This window comes from Molothrus ater, chromosome 13, assembly GCF_012460135.2.
Source record: "Molothrus ater isolate BHLD 08-10-18 breed brown headed cowbird chromosome 13, BPBGC_Mater_1.1, whole genome shotgun sequence".
NCBI lineage: Eukaryota > Metazoa > Chordata > Aves > Passeriformes > Icteridae > Molothrus > Molothrus ater.
In genome coordinates this window covers 6,272,514-6,294,791 of record NC_050490.2, presented here as the reverse complement: position 1 = coordinate 6,294,791, position 22,278 = coordinate 6,272,514, and the positions used below count along the sequence as shown (strand labels likewise).

At 41.6% G+C, this 22,278-nt stretch overlaps 1 protein-coding gene across 1 annotated transcript in view; it reads left to right on the top strand.

The window, feature by feature from the left end:
* Positions 1–940: 940 nt before the first annotated feature.
* The window catches only part of CHRFAM7A (CHRNA7 (exons 5-10) and FAM7A (exons A-E) fusion), a 38,642-nt gene continuing 17,304 nt past the window's right edge, over positions 941–22,278 (top strand). The window contains exons 1-3 of the mRNA XM_036389479.2: positions 941–1,088; positions 2,193–2,332; positions 20,786–20,830. Coding sequence (XP_036245372.1) covers positions 1,034–1,088; positions 2,193–2,332; positions 20,786–20,830 — 240 coding nt within the window. The 5' untranslated portion in view covers positions 941–1,033. The remainder of the gene's footprint in view (positions 1,089–2,192; positions 2,333–20,785; positions 20,831–22,278) is intronic.

The window sequence follows — 22,278 nt, the reverse complement described above, 5'->3', positions numbered from 1 at the left end:
TTTTCTAGGCCTGCTTTCCAACTGTGGTGCATTATACCTGTACCAGGCAGGAGCTCAGCCACCATTTTACTGTCATGTGTTTGTAAAGGACTAAACACAATGCCCTTTGCCAAAGCTTTTTTTCCCCATATCTAGACAAAACATCCAGCACCTGGGCCCCCAGCCCTGCATCTCTGCTGGGGATTTAACAGCCACGTGTGCAACATCACTGTAGCCATTGCTCTCCATCACGAGATGTGACCTAACCCAAGCTGCTGAGGCCAGCAAGGACTGGCCCTGTCCTGCTCCGTGCCCTGGCTGCCTTCCCCTTACGCTGCCCTCCTCGCCCCCGGCAGGGATTATCCTGTTCGGGGCATTCTGCTGCCCTTTGAACTAATTCACCTCTCCTAGAACAGCAGCAGCCGCCGCCGATGGTGAAGGAGGATGACCTGTGCCGAGGAGGGCCGGGGAGCGGTGGGCTCGGCGGTGGCTGATGCCCTTTGGCTTTTGGGGCACCGCGGGCAGTGCGTGCTCCCCGGGCCGGTCGGGCCGGCTCCCCTCCCCTGCTCGCCCGTCCCCGAGCAGCCGGGGCTCCCCGCGGTGCCGCTGCGGGCTCGGGGAGGGCAGCGGGGGCGGGCGGGCGCGGCTGCCCGCCAGGGGAGGGGGCCGCCCCCGCTCTCGGCTCTATAATGCCGGGGCCCCCTCGCCCAGCCGCGCCGCATCGCTCCGGCTGCCGCAGCAGCCTGCGAGCGGCTCCGCTCCCTCCCCTCCGGCCCGGAGACGCTCGAGGATTAGGGAAGGGAGGGAAATCCATCAGGCGAGAGGCAGCTCGGGGAGGCGGGCCGTCAGCATCCCTCCGCTCCGCCCGGGCCGGCGGCGCCGTAGGGCGAGCTCCGGTGCGGGCGCAGGAAGGGGCCGAGCTGCCGGAGGTGCCCGGGGCGCCGGCGGCTCCCAGCGGCCCGGATCGGCGGCCGGGGGCTGGCGGGGCTCGGCGGCGGGAGAAGCCGCCGCTGCTGTCGGCGTGTCGGTCGCTCGCAGCGCCGGCTCTCCCGGGATGGGCCTCCAGGAGCTGGCGGTGTGGCTGCTGGCGGCGGCGGGGCTCGTGCGCGGTGAGTGGGCGCCGGCCCCGCGGGCAGCGCCGGGAGCCGCGGCGGGGCGGGTGGGTCGGGGCAGCCCCGGGTGCTCCCGGCACGGCGCTCTCCGGCCCCGGCCGGCCCCTTCTGCCCTCTGCCAGCCTCGGGGGCTCGCCCCCGTCCCGGGCCGCGCTGAGGGCTGGCCAGCGCTGGGACCTGCCGGGAAGGGACGCGGGAGAAGGACGGTGGGGATGAGGCACCGAACTCTGTCAAGGGACTTAAATGGTGCATGTCCTAGGGCAGAGGCTGCGGCTTTTTGTGGGGGGAGTTGAGGACGAGAAAATCGGGAAGAAGGAGGGCGGTCTGGAGCGGGACAGGGAGGTCTCACGTCCAGAGAACCTGTTCCTACCCTGTAGCACATTCCCCTTCATTCGAAAACTGCCTCTGTCCCTGGTCTACTCTGCTCCATTCATGTAAACCTGCTCCTTCTCTCCACAGAAAGACGGCAGAATAAGCATCCTCCCTGGATTTGAAGTGTAAAAAGGACAGAAATCCCCAAATATTAGCATGTATATTAATGTGGTGTCTATCATCTCTGCCAGGAACACCGTACCCACTTCATTTCTAACTGCATGAACAGAGAACAAAGCGGAGTGTACTTGCCCCAAAGAGTTCTCTGTCTGAAGCAGCCCCAGAGCAGTGCTCAGTCTAACCTGTGGCCATTTTTCTCCCATTGTCTTGCTGATGCCTTCTGCCGTATTTCTGTTCTGCTTTTCTGGTTATAGCTATGCCAGGACAGGTGTCAAATTATAGCTACTGTATTTGCTCTTCATCACTTCTTGCTGCTGGATCGAAGGGTGTATACATTGAGAAAGTGCCATTAGCATTTAGAAAGTATCTCTCCTGGCCAGTCAAGAAATGATCAAAGAGGTAATTCCCCCTTATAGGCTGGGATGAATATTTGTGATTAGGATTTTGTTGTAGTAGCTAATGAACTATTTTAAACACAGTGGCATTTTTTCTGGGAATGCAGCAGGTGTAATAATAGATACATAATATCTGATAGGAGTGAAAAAGCATGCCTGAGCTTTTTCTGATGTAGACTCCTTATTATTTATCTTTTTATTCACGTGCCCAAAGAATCTCTGCAAGGAGAGTTCCAAAGGAAGCTTTACAAGGAGCTGCTGAAAAATTACAATCCGTTGGAGCGACCAGTTGCAAATGATTCCCAGCCACTCACTGTCTATTTCACTCTCAGCCTCATGCAGATCATGGATGTGGTAAGTCTGTAACCTTCTAGCAAACTCTTTTAAAGGGCAGATTTTCCCTTCCTAGAAGGGACATTTGAGATAGCAAAGAAATTACAAGAAATTGGAAAGCACAACTAATTCAAGACACAATACCAAATTTTGTCTGCATCTTTAAAGAACTAAACTTAGAAGTATCATTTACCTATTTCTTAGATCTCTTCTCAGAAATTCCCAACGTTTTTAGCAGTAGAAAATATTTCAAGGGGAGCTCAAAATGCACACTTTGCCTTTCAATCTTTAACTGTCCTTAGAACCAACAAGCAGTATAGTCTGGGAGGGATTTGCAAAACCAAAGTTCTTGATTTCTGGTGGTCACTTAAGAGCTGCCTATTTTGGAAGATGGAGGGGAGAGGAAATCCCACCAAAATCCAGGTTGTGTTATTTCCTTTGGTATGTAGACAAGATTGCTACATTCTATATGCTTAAATAGCTACTGTATTTACAACCACACTTAACTGGTATATCAATAGGTATTTCTGTGCTGTGCTTGTACAATGCACTGCAGGATCTTTTTGGGTTCAAATATGACTAATTTAAGCTTCACTCTGTCACAGTGGCACAGAGATGCAACTCAGCATATAAGTGGGCTTACAGTATTTATTTTTACTGAATTCAACTAGCTATGACAACTAACAAGGAAGTTAAAGTCTTAAAAATGTACTTAACCTCAAAATTCCATTATCTTCCCATCAGATGCCTAAAGTTCAAGACGGAGAGTTAATTTCTTCTGGAGTTGTCAAATTTAATTAAAACCCATACAAAATGAAAGGAAAATATGCACAGATCACTAGCCAATCTGGTGTAGTCAATGACTGGCAGTCTTGGCTCATATGATTCAAAAGGGAGCTTTTGATCCTATGTGCCTGTCAAGAACCACGCTTCATAGTCAGTCAGAAACCTTAGGTATTTTAACTGGCTGTTTAGTTACAGCTCATTCTGCTTGCCATAAAACTCACTGCATTTCTTTCTCTGAGATCTGGGATTGACAGCCAAAGAAAGAAACCAACCATGAAGCAAATTAAGATTCATGCTATAAAACAAATGAGTTTTCTTCATTGTCAACAAGAAGCAAATGCTGGTGGGAATGACAGCTACTTGCAATAACAATTACTGGTTTAACAAGCTAGAAACAAAACATGTCACCATCACACTTTCCTGTAGTTTATATATTCACTTTAATGGCTTCTCAGCTGATAGCCACTGAGTCTAATTGGGAGTTAGACCTCTCCAGAGCCAATCCATCAAATCCCTGCCAGAACAGATTGAGCCAGGCTGGATCCTGGTTGCTGCCATTCCTTAGGTGAAGGTTCTTCCATTCCATTCTGACTTTAGTGACAGGAAAAGGGAGATGGTATATGAAATATTTTCTAAATACAATGGATGTTTCCTACCTTGTATTTCTAGTTTTAACCTGTCCTATTACAACTAGAAATTTTTACCCCATGGTTTTAGATATGTATTTCTTTTGATATGCATGCTAGTATCAGCAGTACATAATGAGGGATCTGTAAGTGCCAATTGCCCCAGCTTAGTGGAATTCACTAAAAAATGGAATTAATTAATTGTCTAATAAGAATGCAAGCTGGCATAGTAAATGATACAAAATGTTTCTAAGTGGGGGGGAAAAGCAGGGGCAGCATGAGAAATATGCAGTTTGTGGATGTATTACCAAAGAGGAGAACTAGGAAACTAACTAGAGAACAAGTGGGAGTACATGGTAGGCCTGAGATACAGCAAAAGAATTCAGAAGAGAGGTGGAATTTAGATGGAAGAGGATGGGATGCAAAATGGAAAGTAAGAGGTATGAAAAAGTGGACTTCAAAAGGAAAAATCTTAAAAGACAAAGACTACAGCATACCTTAGAGGAAGGAGAGGAAGAGGGGCTAATGGATGGTCATAGCTTCAGCACAATGGCAGTAAAAATAAAGAAGAGGATGTAGATAAGCTATTTATTTTTCTCTACTTCTCACCTCATGGAAACCCCTCAATCTGCACATAAAACTGGTCTTTGGCTTCTGTTTTTCTGGTATTTTTTTCAGTGCTGGCATGGAATCTTAACATAACTTAGGCTTAGGAAAATTTCCAGCATATACAGTTTTGTAAAACAGATTATTGAAATATACTGATATGATATAATTTCCACAGAGAAAAAAACTACAGCCACCACATTTTGAAACACTGTATGGAGGTAAATACCTACTAATAGTGTTGTTTTCTCTTGTAATATCCATCTCAATAATAGTATCAGAGGAGAACATTCAGCCACTGCCTATTGGTTTGGAGGGAACACTAGGAATAGACACAGCAGCAGTGCTTTTCCTACTCTGCTACATCTCATACAGACTAGTGAATGGCATAGAAAAACAAATGCAGTGGGCAGAGGGTGTGAGGTTTGTGCCTAGCCAGCATTTTTACAATAGACATATCTGTATCAACTGTAAGTTAATACAATTCAGAGAAAGTATCAGAGGGTATTTCATCCCCAAAGTCAGAAGATGAAACCTTAGAAATTAAGTGGTCACACATTTTATTGCAAATGACTGCTCTGAGACACAAGCATGAAGAACTGAATACACTGAGGTACAGAGTGATAGTTCAAACAATTTTTACTGCTACCTAAATGAGTACAAAAATCACAATCTTATTGTAGTTTGGACAGGGCCTCTAGAGGTCATCTTGTCCACTCCTCTACTGCAAAGATGTCTTAAATGGATCATGTTACTCAGGACTCTGTCCAGTCAAGTGCTGACCACTTTGACAGCCTTCCTGGCTCCTGTCCAGGAGTTTCCACAACCTTCCTGGGCAGTCAGTATTCCACTATCATCATGGTAGATTTTTCCTAACGTCTAAGCATAACTTCCTATTTTTCAACTTGGGGACAGTACAAAACAATTCTAGAAAAAATGAGACATCTTTCATCCAGGAAAATAATAATAATAATAATAATAATAATAATAATAATAATAATAATAATAATAATAATAATAATACTTTTGTTGAAGTATTCCAGATTTCTTGACCATTTGCAGCAAGGTGTGTTTATTTCTGAATAACATAGCAGAAAGCTATGAATGAAATCTTGGTAAACCCACAAAGAGGAAAGAGTAGCTATCAGTGGTTCACTCTCAATATATAAGGCTTTCAGCTTTCTGGCTGGAATCTAGAATTTTTACCAGCTTTCTGTATAGAACATGGGGCAGCAATCTGGGAGTGTCCTGAGCTGATCTCAGCCTTTGCTACTGGAAGAAATCTGAGTTCTGGGCTCATGCTCCCACAGCTTTGGCTTTCACCACCGCCTCTCTGAGTGGGAGTTACCTTATCCTTTTTTGAGGGGTCATTTCTCTACATGACCTGTACTTTGGGTTTAGATTAGCTTAAACTGCTCTCAAAACTGCCTGTGGTGGTTCTTCACTTAACATGTCAAGTATTTCAAAAATATACAAGTGAGCTCTAGCTGTGGTTCAAGTTGCAAAACTTGGGAGAATGCTGGATCAATACCATCTTAGCTTGTGAAGACTCATGGTGACAAACATTTTGGTGGGTATGAGTGTGGCCATTTTGGTCTACTCTGATCATAAATTAGTTAATTTTTTAGAATCAACATTTAATAATTTATTTAAGAAAGTTGAATTAAGCTACTTATCTACATGAATATTCAAATTCTTACTTATGTTGCATAACACTACTTAGGAATCTTTCATGGTTCTTGAAGACACTTGCTGGCTAATTTAATAATTTACTACATAACAGTTTTTGCTTATTTTCCAGTTTCTCCTGTTCCCTTTTTTAAAAATTTCTAGTTAGGGGAAAGAGAAGCACTGAATAGTTGTTTGTATGTAGTAAGCAGCAGCAGAATCTCAAGGGAAATCCTGTTCCTTTAGGCTGTTCAACTCACTTGTGCAGACCAAAGGATAAATGAAAGCATGCAAACTTTCTTACATTTATCTGAACTTAGTCAAAGTTTGCTTATCCTACATTGCCCTTGGTTACTTGCACGACTTAGTTTTCTATATTCAAGGGCTTTTGTCCTTGTTTTGTGTTACCCAGTGAAGTGATCCAGCTGACTACAATGACTTACATACAAGGCTTTGCAAAGCCTCTGCAATTCAGTATTTGCAACCCAATATCCCAGACCCACTGGGCAAGACAGTAATGTCAAATATCTTGAAATTTTGAAAAGAAAATTATGCTGTCATTCAAAGAAGCATAACAGCTTCTGTAAAGAAACAGACTATAAAACAAACATCTTGTCCGCCAAAAAAATGAAAAAATAATAAGAAAAAAAAAAAGAAATTTAAATCTGGAAAATGAATAAAAACAACCAAATCAAGAGGCTCATTGAAAAATGGTGCTAATGAAGTTCTTAAGCTGTTTATCAGACCTCAGCAGCCTCTTTGCAAACAATGGCTGTGGCAGAAGCTCATCAGATCTGCATTATTCTTTTAATTTTAACATTCATTAGAAAATATCTCTTTGAGCTTTATTTTCTTCTCAGTTTGCTGCTTGAACTTTTTTCCCACCGTGCAAAAGAGAGAAACTGCACTTTCATCTTGCATCCATTTCCATTCCACCATAGTTTATTCCTGAGAGTTTAGAAAACTGGAAAGGTGCTGGGATATGCCTTCTGATATTTTTAGTTAGTTAAATAGTATGAAAGTTACTGGATTATAACAGAAAACAGAGTGTTCTATTTTTCCATGAAATCTAAAGAACAGATCAGACAAGAGTCTAAAATATTCTTATAATTGCTCTACTTTAACAAGCAGACAACACCTCTCCATACCCTACTGTGGTGAGATATTAATATACTAAGAGAAACTGCAACCTTATTTCTGTGATATTTGTCCATCTTTCCTATGCTTCTGAAGATCTCCTGGATTTTTTAACTCTTCTGTCAGCATTTTAGTTAGTCTCCTCAAACAGTGTTTAGGTCTGGAAAGATATTTTAAACACAGGAGGATGTGTAGGATGGAATGGGAAGCAATGAATGTACACTAATTAAAGGCAGTTTGCAGGAAGGAAAAAAGGACTGACTAAAGGCTATAAAAAACCCTCCTGATAATAGTTCACTTGAGGACATTAGAGATGTCCATTGTATGTGAAAATCAGAACTTATATTCTGCTTTCTGGTTCCACAGGAGAGATGTTTGGAACTTTTTTGTAATATGAATCAGCTGGGGTTTTTCTGTTTGTGAGGGTTTTCTTTCTAATATGATTAAAGTGAAGCAGTTTCTCAGACCTTTTTCTTATTCTTTGTGACATAAATAATCAGTTTGAATCATAAAAACTCAGTACGTCATATTTTGTTTTCTAACTGCATTGGTATGGACACCTCATTAACTTAAAAAGCAACTAAACATTTACATCTATGTCAGTTGTGATGAAAAGGGCTTGTGACCTTCCTGTGAAAAGCATGGCTAAGGTGCTAGGAAACAGATTTCTCTGGGACACTGCTGTAGAGCACAGGGACCACCACATAAAGCTTCACATTTTACACAGGGCCTCTTACTAGAACAACAGAACCTGCAAAGTCACATCATCTAGTAATTAATAGTAGTCATCAGTAATCAGCTAATGAAACAAAATTACAGTGCAAGATGTAATTCCTGGGAGTCAGATCTGCATCATACTTGGTCTTATACAAAGCTTTTCATTTACAGAAGTTTGGGGCTGAAATGAATATACTCCTTGTAATATTCAGAGTTGTTCCTTTTTAAAAAAATACTGTCATGTTCAAGTACAAGACGATAGAGGATGTCACTATTTGATACACAAGTTCACATGTTTTTTTTTGACCAATATGGATCAGCTTGTTATGATCTGTGGTAATTTGCTTGGAAAGACTGAAAGACCCATATTTCTTCATGAATGTTCTTGTCCTTGGCTAGTGGAAGGATCTGGCTCCCTGCAGTACCAGTGCTAGCTGTGCATTCCCAGCCCTGGGGCTGCTGGCTGCTCTCCCTGCTGCTGCTTTCCTGGGAGAGCCATGGGCTGTCCCAGCCCAGGAGCAGCCCTGGGTGCAGGGTTTGGTCTCTGCTCCCACAGAGCAGTTCTCTGCTCCATAAACCTGCTGCTCCTTGGGAAAGCCCCTTCAGTTCTCTGCTCCACAAACCTCCTGCTCCTTGGGAAAGCCTTTTCTGCTGTGCACAGAGCGAGGGGAGCCGCCTTGGTTCCTCCTGGGTTTGGTTTGCCTGTGACTGCAGTGTCACCATGCACAAGAAGGGAGTTCAAATGCAGGTGGCTGCCCCTGCTGAACACATTTCTTTTCTGGGAAGGCTTGTGGAAGTGCTGTGGGAGGATGCTGTGGGCTGGGTGAATTATGTGGGGAAAAGAAACTCCCAAGTAACCATCACGGCCCCAGCCCCACTGCTGTGGTGTGATCTGTGTGGGTCTGTAAGTTGGCAGGAATGTGCTGCAGCAATTTTGGGGACGATGGGGAAGGCAGGAAATGCTGCTAAAGCAACGTGGTATTTCTGTTCCTGTCCTGTCTCTGCTCAGGGCTGCATTCTCAGTGCCCTGTGGATACAGTGCCTGCTTTTCTCTCAGCAAAGCACACGCTATCAAAAGTTTCCAGTCATTTACAAATCTAATATTGCTGACAGCAGTTGAACAAAGTATTGCCAATGGATTGGAAGCAAACAATTCTGTATCTCTGAGCAGCATATTAACATAAATACATTCAAATGTTAATTATTTCAAATGTTAATTACTTCAAATTTAGATGATACAGATGTGAATTTTTCAGTTTGTCCTGAACTCTTCACCATATTCAGTAGTCTAAATAGACCACTAAACAATCCAACTGTTCCCAATCTAAATATATATGTGAGTTACAAAAATAGAAAAGAAAGAAAGGAAGAAAGAGTGAAAGGAAAAAAGAAAGATCTCACAATGGGTAGGCAGCAGGGAGCCTATTTGTACAAGCACTTATGTAGAAAAACAAATCTTTTAAAATTCACTTAGAATTTTAATTACTTAAATAATTTACTTTAACGTGTTAACCAATTTATTTTTAATTTATTCAAAATTAAAAGATTTATTTTCCAAGAATAACCAGAAGCAGTCTGGAATAAATGTCTATTCAGATTTAACCTTCACTTGTGCTTGCATTTTCATGCCTGTTAACTGCAACTAGAATTTGATTTGTAAAAAGGAAAGGCTGGTAACCCTGGCTTCAACAACAGCTAACTGTGAAGCACTAAGAGCATGGCATGAAGCCATGTGCTGCTCACTGACAGCAAGATAAGAATATGATATTCATCCAGTTCATCTCTCCCAAATCATCTGGTAGTGATGTGAGGCCACATTTGCATGGTTTATAATCCTGTCTCCTCTTCCTTGTGTGCTCCTCATAAAAAACTCCCCTGAAGGGAAGATGATCAATAACCCTGTGCAGACGTGGGGGACACATAGACATGTTTAATTATACAGCACTGCTGCTTTGCACTTTTATTGGCTTGTTTTCTGTGTTCAGTCAGAAGTGCACATTTCTGTGCTCAGCATCCCCTTAATTACTCTCAGTAACTACACAGGTGTGCTGGTTTAGGGTTTGAGAGGAAGGCAGGAAGGAAGGAACGAGGCCTCTTACCCATCATCTCTAAAACTACTAAATGCAAGAATGAGGACAGAAAAAGTAATGAGCACTGACAGAGCTCAAGAAATTCAGATGAGCATTTTTATGGATTTTGGAGTGCTCACTCCATCTCTGTCCCCACAGACAGAAATAATCTTTTCACAGAGAGAATTTGCTCTTTTGTGCTGTGGGAAAAGCAGCCTGAAGGACCATGTAGGTGTTCTGACATTTCAGTCATGACGCTTGTTGCATTTGTGAAGAAACAGAGCTACAGCTGATTTCCATCAAAGTATTCCTCTCAGCTAAGCTCAGTTTCTCAGTGCCTCTGTAAGTGATTCTCTACAGGCATACCAGAGAAGTGGGGACAGCATGGATTTTCATGGAAAGCAGGAAAGGAAGACTCTTAAGAGGACTCTCAAATGTGTCCATCAGAGGATGGGTAAGAAATAACTAGAACCTCTGCAATATGACTCATCTTCTTGAGTTACTGAAGTGTCTTAGCAATACTTCTGTGTCAAGAGTTGCAGAGACACTCAGCAGGATAAACAATGCATTTTGTACTCTGCCCTTCCCCAGGAAGTTTTTTAATTGCCATGGTGATACTGTGCTGTATCCTAGATTGACCAGAGAGCCCAAGACATCCAAGATAATGGGTAATGTTACATATCACAGAAATTTTGGAGCAACTCCTCCTATCTTAATTTTCCTACACTTGGGAAGATGGAGGTAGGATGTAGTATAGTTAGAGACACTGTCTGGGATGAGTAATAGCATTTTGCTATCTGACCTTCTGAAGCTGGCTTTACCTATGTCCATTTGTAGTGCACAGAGCCATTCCTTGTGGCTGTGTAAGATGCCTCTGTGGCTCTGGGTTCCCTAAAGGTTTCAGCTGCTGCTAAATCATGGAAAATATGCTCTGGTCAGGTGTGTAAATTTTTGATGGTGTTAGTCACAAAAATAGGATAGATGAACACCAGCAGCAGTGGTGCTGGAGCTGTGTGCTCTGATCACACACAGGGAGAGGAAGAGACAGCTCTGGGTTCAGCTCCCTGTTCTCCCATAACTCTCTTTTCTCTCCTTGAAGAAATAACACACACACTTTCCTTCCACTTCAGTCTGCTGGTACATTGAAGAGTAACAACCTGACCTTTCAATTTCAGTGTTTTGCAGCTAACCTCTAGGAAGATAAATCAAGTTCAAAGGCTTTGATTCCCTCTGGTTTTAACACCATGTAATGAGTGGGGCTGTGGGGCTCCATTCTTTGATCTTATCTTGCGGTACTGTTGGTAGTTCCCAGGTTCCAGCATGTGTTCAGAGCTGGGATGCCTATCTCTGTGAGACTGGTAATGGTAATCAGCACCTAGAGCCAGTATTTAACACTAATTCAGGCTTCAGTCCTCTCAACAGGAGTCTGCTACAAAATACACTAGAATCAAGAATTATTTGTAAATAAAGCAACAGAAGACAGTTATTACTTTGCATGTTTGTGAGAAATTTAACTGCACTCTAAGCTCTATGCTATATTCAAAAATTGAACTGAGTGAAACACCTACAATTAATCACAGAAATTCATAAGGTAACTTGAAAAATGCAACTTGCTCTTCAAAATATATTTTTTCATGCAAGATGTGCTGATGTTTGTGATTAGTCATGCTGTACTCTGCTCATTTCTTATGCCTTATCCCTGCTTGTCTTTGCAAAGATGAATGTGTTCATATCTAAATACAATCTCTTGCTAACAATGATGTACTGAAAATAAAAAAGATGACAGACTGCTGTTACAATTACATCCCCATGGTAACAAAAATGGTACATCATGAGCCTCTCACACATATTTATAATCTCTCAACTTCTTTTTCCTGGAACTCGGTGAAAGCCACTTCTCCAGCCTCTGCCAGGACAAAGCCCTGGTGCAGCCAATGGCAGCACAGCTCTCAGCCCTCACAGAACACAAAGACCTTCCTCCATCCTAAGAAGGCTCTTCACACAGATGCTCTGAGTTAAGGTCACTCTTTTGTGCTCTTTCTGCAGCAGCTTTTTGCTGTGATGGATTTGCATCTATCTGGGGAGACCTGTGTGTGGTCTGAGCAAACTGCCTTTCTTTCAAAGCAATATCAAGAAATTGGGGAGAAAGCAAATGCTTTTTGCAAAAATATGTAAATGAGTTGGTATGGAGAAAATGCTGGGCTTTTTCAAACACAAACAGCACAAGTTAAAAAAAAAAGCAAAACAAACAACCCCCCTCAGCATTCACCTGAATTAGGTTAAGTAATCAGACTCCTTATCTCATAGTCCAAACTCAACCTTAACCCAGGTAAAAATTCAAATTGTATTTTTCTAAATTTAAAAAATATAGAAAAAGAGCTATTCAAAAAACCAAAAATGAACATCTACTCCTATCCCAGCAGCACAGAACGCTCTAGCAATATTTTAGCATTTTAACTTCAGAAACTTTTCAACTTTTTCAGAACTCTAGCTCTAAGCAGAAGCATAATTGTCTGCTGTATTCAGGTTTCCTTCTCCACTGTTTTGTTTCACTCCATGCATACCTGAACAGTGCACAGGACAGAGGAACTCCAGGCTTCAACACTCATACAGAACATGTCTGAAAATCCCCAATTTTTTCAGACTTCCATATAGGTCAAACTCTACAGTTACTAAAGCCTGAACTGTAACTGTGTGTAAGCTCATAGTAAACCTTGTATTAAATATGTAGTGGCTCAAGTGTTAAATACAGACCAGGACTGTAAACTAGGACACCTGTCCACCCCTCACACCTGGAGCTTTCCTTTCCTCCTCTCCCATTCCCTCCCTCCCAGCTGCTGGGTGCTTTTCCTCAGGAGTGTGGCTGAGTGACTTGCAGAGTTTCCATCCCACAGTTTCTGCAGTTTCCATCCCACAGAACATGGAGCCCTCTGTGGCTCAAGCACACCCCCTGTCCCAGGACCCCTGCCTCCAGCAGCAGGGGCCAATTTCCATTCACACTGAGCTCACACTGCTCTGCCTAGCCTGGCCCTTCTCTTGCTAGAGAGGCCCAATATTCCTTGTGTTTAATTTGCTGAAAATAATGTGCTTGTAGGTTAGAGGGAAGATGTTTTAAAAATTACAAAGTAATTTTTAAAAAAATCCATTTGTTGATTTTCTACTCATATATTCACATTTTAAACAAAACAATTTAATTAACAAAAACACCACAAGAGAATAAATAGTCTGAACAATTTCACACGTTCTGGATGGGACACGTTTACAAACTATCAAGACAGGAAAATGCTCAATAAACACTAAGCAGCATATTCTATAAAGTAATTTTAAAAATGGCACTACATGTACATACATAGGCCAGCCTGGAGGAGTGCATTTCAAAGGAAAATGGTATAAGCAGGTATTGCTTTGAAATAAAACTTCCATATATTGAACTTTAAACACTACAGGCTAGTTAAGGAAACATTTATGAAGATAGGACATATTTTGAAGGTGAGAGGCTGCACAAAATTGAAGTAACAACACCAACAGAGCACTTTGCTAAGGAGAGGTAACTTGAGCTGGAATGTTTGGTTTATCCAGCATTATTTCTAGTGGGGCTCACTCCTTGATTTATAGAAGAAATAGATCTAGTAAATATGGCCAGGCAGATGAATTACTGAATGTAGGACACAGTTCCAAAACAAAACAAAAAATAAATAGAATGAGAGTGCAGAATCAGACCTTAATCCCACCTGTCCCATGCAGGAAACTTCACTGGATTAACAATTACCTCCTACAAATATTTTAAATTTGTTTATAAAATTGAGCCTACACACAATGGTCATTAGCCCTAACACTGCTTTCAGCTTTTTCACAGTCTTCCACTGCATTCTCTTTTCCTGCTGTACATTCTAGCCTTGGTCCTTGTTCAGATCTGCCACACCACTCACAGGATTCACACAGCAAACAGAGGAGCTGTCACTGCATCTGGTACTGCCACTCTGCCCTGCAGGGTTATGGAACGTGCTCAGGACAGCAGGCTGAGTTCACAATATGCCTGGCATGGTTTAACTCCAACCAGAAATTAAAACATTGCATGCAGTTGCTCACTCAGGCACCTCCCCTGGTGGGGAGGAGAATATGAAGAAAAGATAAAACACATGGGTTGAAATAAGAACAATTGAGGAAATGAAACCAGCCCAAACCACGAAAATGCTAAAGATTAGGGGACTTCAATAACTTTATTCACTGTATCACAAATTAATAGGAGGAGGAGGAGGAAGTGTTCACAGAGGGAAACTCTACCTGTTTCCCAGATATAACAATTAAGTATCTCAGCCCCAGAATAGCCATTTATTGCCTTATTGCATATTAAATTTATAGTCCAAAGTCACCTTTCCTAAAAAATCAAAAAGGATAATGGCAGCAATTTGTGCCAGTCTATGTTATCTCTATCAACAAAAGTCCACTTTTCCCAGCCAGGAGCAATTCTCCTGAGCCATTCTTTATTTCAGAGACCTCCAGCATGCAGACTGCATGAAGAGCCATTCGTATGCCATCTATCACAAATCTAATAAACCTAAGAGCTCAGTGGAAGAGAAGTTTTCAAATTTCATTTTAATTAACTACTCACATTTTGGTTGGACTTAATTCTTTGATTAAAAAAAGCTAGAAAAAATTAAATCAAATATCAAGAAGCACACCAAGTAATGAAGATATTTCAGGCTGGATTTTGGAGATTTCACTATAAAACCTTAATGCTACAGGAGATACTTAACTAAATCCTGAGCACAGCTGCAATTACCCCTAAAGGTCTGACGGAGCCAGAGTCTGAGTTAGCAGGTAGCAAGAGTCAGGCAGGTACCATCCTAGCTGTGAAGGTGCCTCGGGCTAAATTTGCTTTGCAGTGGAATGTGGGAAAGCTGGTGGGGTCCTAAATACCTTCAGCAGCATCACTACTTGGGGGCTGAGTATAAAATAGCAAAGACCAGTTTCCAGGCGATTCTCTGCACCAACAGAATCAGGGCAAATCAGCAGCTGATGTAAAGGGAGTGGCCCCCATTTTACATTAACACCCCCAGGCCAGGCCATGCAGAACTGGCAAAGCATCCTGGCTGTGCAGTTCAACCCTGGCTGGACAACACTTTGCAACAGTTGCTGCAGTTTTGGAGAAGCCTGGCTCTCCCAGCAGGAGGCTGTACCACTACAAGCTTAAGTCATAAACAGAAGAACTCTGCTTTTATACAAAAATGTCACTAGTATGGCAGAAGTCAAAATAAAAATGTGTGTTTAAATTTGGAATGGTCTCAAAAACATGGTGCCACAAAGAAAATTTTTATTTTCCACTTCTGACATTTTATTGAGTATTTTTCTGTCTTTTCCACCTATTTTTAAGACATCAGAAACATTCTTTTGTCTGTTCCTGATGTTGAATCTTACATACTGGATCATGGAATATTATTAATATTATTTATGCAGTGGTATTAACTGTTTACATTTTCTGCCTAATTGGAAATATGTGCTGTAAGCTGAGTAAAAACCATTTTACTGTGTAAAAAGCTCAATTGCTGACCACTGGAGAAGTGAAGGGTAATTGCACTGGACTATTCCTTTCATGGTGAAAAAGAAGTTGGGTGGGAAAGAGGCATCAGGAATTCCAAACTTTTATGTCACAAATCATGTACACTGACTATTTCTTCATCTTTCTTTTGCTTGAACAACCTTTTTCACTTTGACAACTCTTTGTTTGGCTTTTTATTCCTATACAAACCTCCCCAAACTTCTTAATTCCCCCTACTACATTCTTCAAGATCAACACTGGCTCCAGCTCCAGCCCACACCTATGGGTGATTAGGGGTAGTCCTTGGCCAGCAGCTGCAGACTTCATTTTAGTGTCCCTGAAGAAGCACCAGGATGGCTTTTTAAAGTAACTGATTTTTATCCTCACCACTGAGATAGCAAAATTCAATTTTGTCTGCCTGACTAAGAAGCCCTGAGCTACCTTTAATAGAAAAATATAGCTTTAACCTTGGCACATGGAGAGGATATCTGCAATAGACCCCCCAGTGACTTACTGTGGGGAGACTGAGAGGTCACTGTGGTGCTCTCAGGGCTGCAGATGAGTGGAGCAGACCCTGCTCTGGCCTCTCCTGCCACACAGGGGAGCTGCTGTGCACCAGCACCAGGGCAGGGATGGGAGTGCAGCCCTCCCACTACTCTCCATGACTTCTGAGGATCTTGGATTCATCATCCTGCCACTATGGCTGCCTGAAGTATGGACATAGCACCAATCTTTTGTCGCCTGGCCAGTTTATGAGTGCTTAGCTCACCCTCCTGCCTATCCTCTCAGTACTAAGCCTGTAGGAATTCAGGCTTTTTCAGCAGATACAGTTAAGTGAGCTCAATGCATGACCCTAAAAAGGAGCAGGAAAAAACCCCAAACTGTGTGAAACAAAAATTGAACATAACAGGACTTTAAATGAGGTGGGGAATGTCAGTAGGCACGGGTAATTTGACACTGTGGATCAGAAGATGTTGAGAATGTTTAATGAGCAAGTGCTGAGACAATAAGAGCTAATGAACTGCCTAACCTGCTGGTTTCAGTAGGATGACATTCAAGCACAAAAAAGTGAAAATCACATAAAGTAAAGAAAGTGTCTTGCATATTTCTCACTGGCTATCAGAGTGTTGTTAACTTCAGAGCACAGTTATTAGTTTCAGTTTTGCTAGAGGGTACTAATCAGGAACATAGTATTATGGTGTAACAAGTGCTGTCTTAAAATGTTCTTACAAAGTCTTTATTAACGTTGACAGTAATTGAAGCCCAGTTCAAAGAGCCATAACTTTTTCTATAATTTAGGTGAGATTCAACCACATAAAAATAAAGAATCTAAATTTGAAGTGCAGAAATTACGGCTCATAGATTTCAGTTAGAATATCACCTTAGGCTAGTCCCTGGGAAGTACGTGTTTCTTGCTAGGGGCTGCATATCACTGCATGCCACTCTCTAGGCATGCAGCTTTATTTTAATTCTTTTTCCCCTTGCAGTTGCCATGTAGCTTTTCTAGTGTGGATGCTACATGTGCTGAAATCCATTTGAAAGTCTACAGATATTGTTACAGAGCTTATAATGTCCAGGCTAACACCTTCCCTAAAGCATTATCGAGTTTCTCTCTTCTTTTATATATTCTGAGGAACACAGGGTAAGGGAAGGATAATTTGAGACACTGGTAACTGTGTTTCCAAAGGTGATCAGTCCAATGGATTGTAGAAATTGACAAAACAGACAAAACCAGAAGTGGGAATTGGAAGAATGGAGACAGTGCAATTTCCTTCAAAGACTTGCAGAAGTTATTACCTCTACCTTCAAAAATGAATCAAGGACTAGTCAAGTCTCCTGATGTCAGCTACTTTCCTTTCATTACCTGCACTGCCACAAAATGACAAGCAGTCCAGGAGCAATTCACCATGTGCCCTCTCTGCAGTTATGGATGGAGAAGACCAAAGCAGCATCCACCCACCTCCCACTGTGCCAAGGAAACCTAACTCTCCATTAGCAGGGCTACTTGGCTACTGTCTGAACAGCAAGTAACTTGAAGCAGCTGGTATGGAGGAAAAACCACACCAATCCCAACAACCTGATACAGTGCCTGATCTCTTTCTCTGTTGGGATGATTCTCCAACACGTGAAACCATTTTTCTTTCCTCCTTTATAGCAGAAAGTGTTTGTAACAGGAACTTCCTCGTTTTTGTGTCAAAACACATAAAGTGTTCTGTAAGCGTTTACAAAATGAAGTGACAAAAACTGGTGAAGTTCTTTGAAGCATTTCAAGCCCACCCATCATTTTACAAGGAGGTACTGCACAACTCTGTTGAAAAGAGTGTTAATGTAGTTTGCTGTGAAGCATTTAAAACAGTGTCCAAAAAACTCTCCTAAGCAGCGAGAAACCCTGCAGGATGTCTCCTGCCCCATCTTTTACCAGCTTCACTTGGGGCCACAAAGAGTGACAAACCCTCTAAAATCAGAACCTTTCCTCTAGTGATGGATGAGTCAATCCAATAATGACTAAAATATTGGAAATTGTTTGCTCCAACAAACAGTATTAAAAACTCAGAACACTGCTATAAACCAAGCCTCAGCAAGCAGTAAAGTTTTTATATCTGAGGAGCAATGATTTATGATTCAAACACTGATGGAACCTTCAATGTAGTGATCCAAGTGGAAATTACTTAGCTCATATGTAACCCTCTTTCAGGCTCTAAATGCTTCAAATAACAGAAAGAAATACCATGAAAACAGCATGGGCCATCTTCACTCAGGGCTTGTCTTCACAGTACAAGTCACATTTGAGTCAGTGCTCTCAGAATAGGCTCTTTGAGCTAGGTTTGAGTGAAAGATCACACTTCAGAATAACTCCTGGCTTTCAGAATATGCTTGCAGAGTGTCCTGCATGCCAACCTGTGATGGCTGTGCCCTGTACCTGGCAGTGGCAGGCAGCTGAATCATGCTGCCATCAGCACAGCTGCTTTGACAGTCTGCTGTCCCCCTCAGCTCTGCTACTTGGAGTGCTCAGTGGCAGCTCTCTGGCTTGGGTCTGTGATGTGCACTGATGGTAGAGCTCCTTCCTGCCACTCCTAAAATAGTTCCCATGCCTGTGCTGTGGGCTCAGGCCCTCCCAGCAGATCTCCATGGCACCAACAACACCCCAGCTTCAGTACAATCCATGGCTGCTGAAAAGGACTTTTTGAAACATCACTAATTTAAAGCTGGGGCCATTCATGTGTAGAAATAGATCACACTGGGAGTTTAACACAGGATTTAACCATGCCATTCAGCTAATAGTCCTGAAACAGGCTTCCTGCAACATAATGGATTCTGAATTGCTCTGCACCTCTGAGGAGGCAGTTATAGCTCTGCAGAGAAACCCCTCAGCAGTGGTGCTCTCAGCTTTGCTCAGGTGCTGAGCCAGGACATTGCATTATAGGAACTTGTCATGTTCACCTGGGACAGCACACAGAGCTTTCAGAAAATGTTACTGAACTTTGGAGGACAAGCTATTATTGGCAATATTTCCATCTCATGTAAAATTGCCTATGATGAGTAGAAACATGGAGATTTAACACGCCCTGAGCTGGCAGCCCTTCTCAATAGACTTTAGTTCTGGTGAGATGAATGATCTCTTAAAGATGGTTTCTTCATTCATGAATTAAAGATTCCATACAAACTAGTTTTGTAGTGCTCTAACACTATAAGCAGGCTGAGAGAGGCTCCAAATTAATGTTTGTGGGGCTAGAGAATAACAGCTACTAGTGCAAGTTAATTACTGCTTTGCCTGGCTGACATCTTCAGCAATGCCTTCACCATGCAGATTCAGTGGAGCTTAATAATGGATTTCTGAAAGCAAATGGTTAGAGACCTGTTTCCCCAGGATGCCATTTAAATGAGTTGCCCACTTGAGATAGTTTTGAAAAAGGTTCATGGAAGTGATGAAGCAGAAAATAGAGAGGAAAAGTGCTGAATGACTAGCTGTGGTCTGTGATGATTTATATTTTTTTATGCTACTTTTTTTTAAAGCAAGGTAGGAGTGTGCATGATGGTAGACTTTATTCATGCACATTGCCATCTTTATTTAAAATCTTTGTTTGTATGTTGTACATTCAGTTGTGATTACACACAGCCTAGTAACACTTCCATACATTTACTGATGCTGCTCCTCAAAAGGTTTCTCTTGCTTTAAAAATGCCATTGTCCCTTGCAGGGTATTTGATTTTACATGCTGTGTAACTTTCTACTAATGTGCTGATCTAAAATGATTGCAATGAAAGGTCTCTCAGGAGTTCTTTTTGGTTAGAAGTTCACAAAACAAGAACAGAAGGGGAAAATTTACCTTTAGTAAAGTGTGTTATTAAAAAGGGGTTTTTTAATTGTATGAAATGTGATTAAACATTTTTGGCATTTAGGAATGACATTTAAGTTCAAGAATGACAGATTTAAGTTCAGAGGTCTAGACATATGAACAGCTCTGGCAGTTGAGGCTGTACAGGTGACTGAATTTCCTATGACACTTTCTCAGACTGTAAATGGAACTTGGACTGGTATTGGGACAGGGATTGTGTGCTCAGATTGGAAAATATGGAATACTGACTGCATATATAGTATATTCCATTAGCTTCACACAACCCAGGCAGATGCTGATAAAGTATCTCCACAGAAAAAGGTCATTGATATTTTCCTGTGTCTGAGCAGTGAAGAATTAAAGTCTACAACTTCAGCATTCAGATGCCAGCTGTGTCACCTGAACTTACATCAGTCACAGGAGTGCAGGGAAAGGCCTTCAAAGAATAATAATATCCTGCCCTGACAAGAGTTTTCTGGTAAAGCTGGTGCAGCACTTTTTGTACAGTTCCATTGACCCAAGTGGTGCCCCTTGCCTCTTAAGAAGCTCCTCAGAATGGCTCCAACACCTCTCAGCTGAGCTTAGCCACACTTTGCTCCTTGTTTTTTCTACTGCCTGCCTATGTCTTCTGGGTAAGGTTAATTAGTGAGAGGGCTGCTGCTAAGAAAGGTGGCACAGGCAGCCCCTGCTGGAATCTGCCTTGCCTTTGGAGCCTCTTTATTAAAGAAGGAGCCCCAGGGAAGAGTCTGGCAGAAGGATACCCCCAGGAGACAGTTTGACTGATAGCAGTAATATGAAATTGAAATTTGAAGGTTCCTGTGAAAACTTCCATTCCAATAAGTGAGTGGCAATGATTCCCATTGCTTTGAAAGGTACTTTGGCACAACTGGTTATTTTATAATAGTCAAATGTATTTAATGGTATTATTTTATCTAAATAATACTAAACTGTGGTTTGTTTTTTTCTTCTTCCTCTCCTCCTTCCCTCCAGGATGAAAAGAATCAAGTATTAACAACAAATATTTGGCTACAAATGGTAAGTTTTGAAAGAAAGTATGTTTGTTTTTCCCCTTCAGTTATAGAGTTTAATCTGGTGAGGAGTTTGAATTTTAGAAAACTTTCAGGTCTGTAGAGAAAATATGAGTTGACTCCTAATTCCATATCAGGTTTTCTTTGCTACGACTAGATACCACAGCACAGAACTTTGTCCTATCTCATGGTTGGGCAGTATGGTTGGGCAGAAGTCAATTTTTACTCACTTTTTAATGAATGGAAGAGATAATAGACAATTCAAGAACTTTGTGAGAGTATTTTGAAATTGTTTTCTCTGAAAGGTTACATTGTGACTCAGAATTAACAAGGTGCTTCTTAGCATGCTGACTCCTGTGGAGTCCTAATGCATCCACAAATGTTTCCCCCATAAATTTGTCTTAAGCTCTGCAAAGACAGTGATGTGGAGTTTTCTCCACCTACAGCAGCAGGGATGAGAATTTGCCATTAGTTGAATTCCCATCAGTACTACAGAAACCAAACTGTTTGGGTTAGGTAAAGGAAGTCAGAAGATTTCTATTATTCCAGACAATCATAAGGCTTTTGCAGAAACTTTACACCTTTCAGTTTCTGTTACCAGCTCATTCCATTTAAAGGCATTATTTTTTTTTTTTTATTGTAACATTTTAAATAGAGCACCTCACTTGTCCTGGGGTAGGCCTTGGGAAACAAAGGAAAGACTATTCTGATGACCTGTAAGAACAGCATGGCTATTCCATATATTCACAAAGAAAATCTCACATGGAAGAAGCACTCAGGGTCATGCTTTTTTACAGGCCTGTTGTACAGCAAGATTAAAACTGGCAATATAATATGGTTTTGGCTTTTAGCTACAAAGACCATAGTTCCTATGATTTCTTACCAGTAAATGGTACAACACTTCATACTCAAGAGGCTGTAATTTATTTTCCTTCTCTTTGATCTCACAGCATCCTTATCCTTTTTGAGTTTGTTTTTGTTTTCCCTTAGGAAATTTTTTATTATATTATACATTCTGTATTTCTTTTGATTTATTCACCTTTGCACATACTGGATATGAAGCACCTTAAGACTGCAATGAACAGATCACTTGGTTACTACCAAAAAATGTAGCCACTCCTCATGGCTTGTGTACATATAAAAATAAAAGTGTTTGCATATTAACTGTCTATTAATGGTGTTCTAGACAGAGTCAAAGCAAAGTTAAAGGCAAACACATGCCATTCTATTAGTCTAAATTATCTGAAATAAGTTTTCCCTGAATCCTCTCCATTGCATTCCTTGATATATACGTGTGCATAATCAGCAACGTATCTTAAATGTATTTTATGATACAATGTATCTTAAATGTATTTGGTGTAATTATCCCCAAAATACTTAAATACAAAAAATAACTTGAGAGAAAGTGGAATATAAATCTAGCATTTATACAGGCAGACTATTTCATCTGACCAC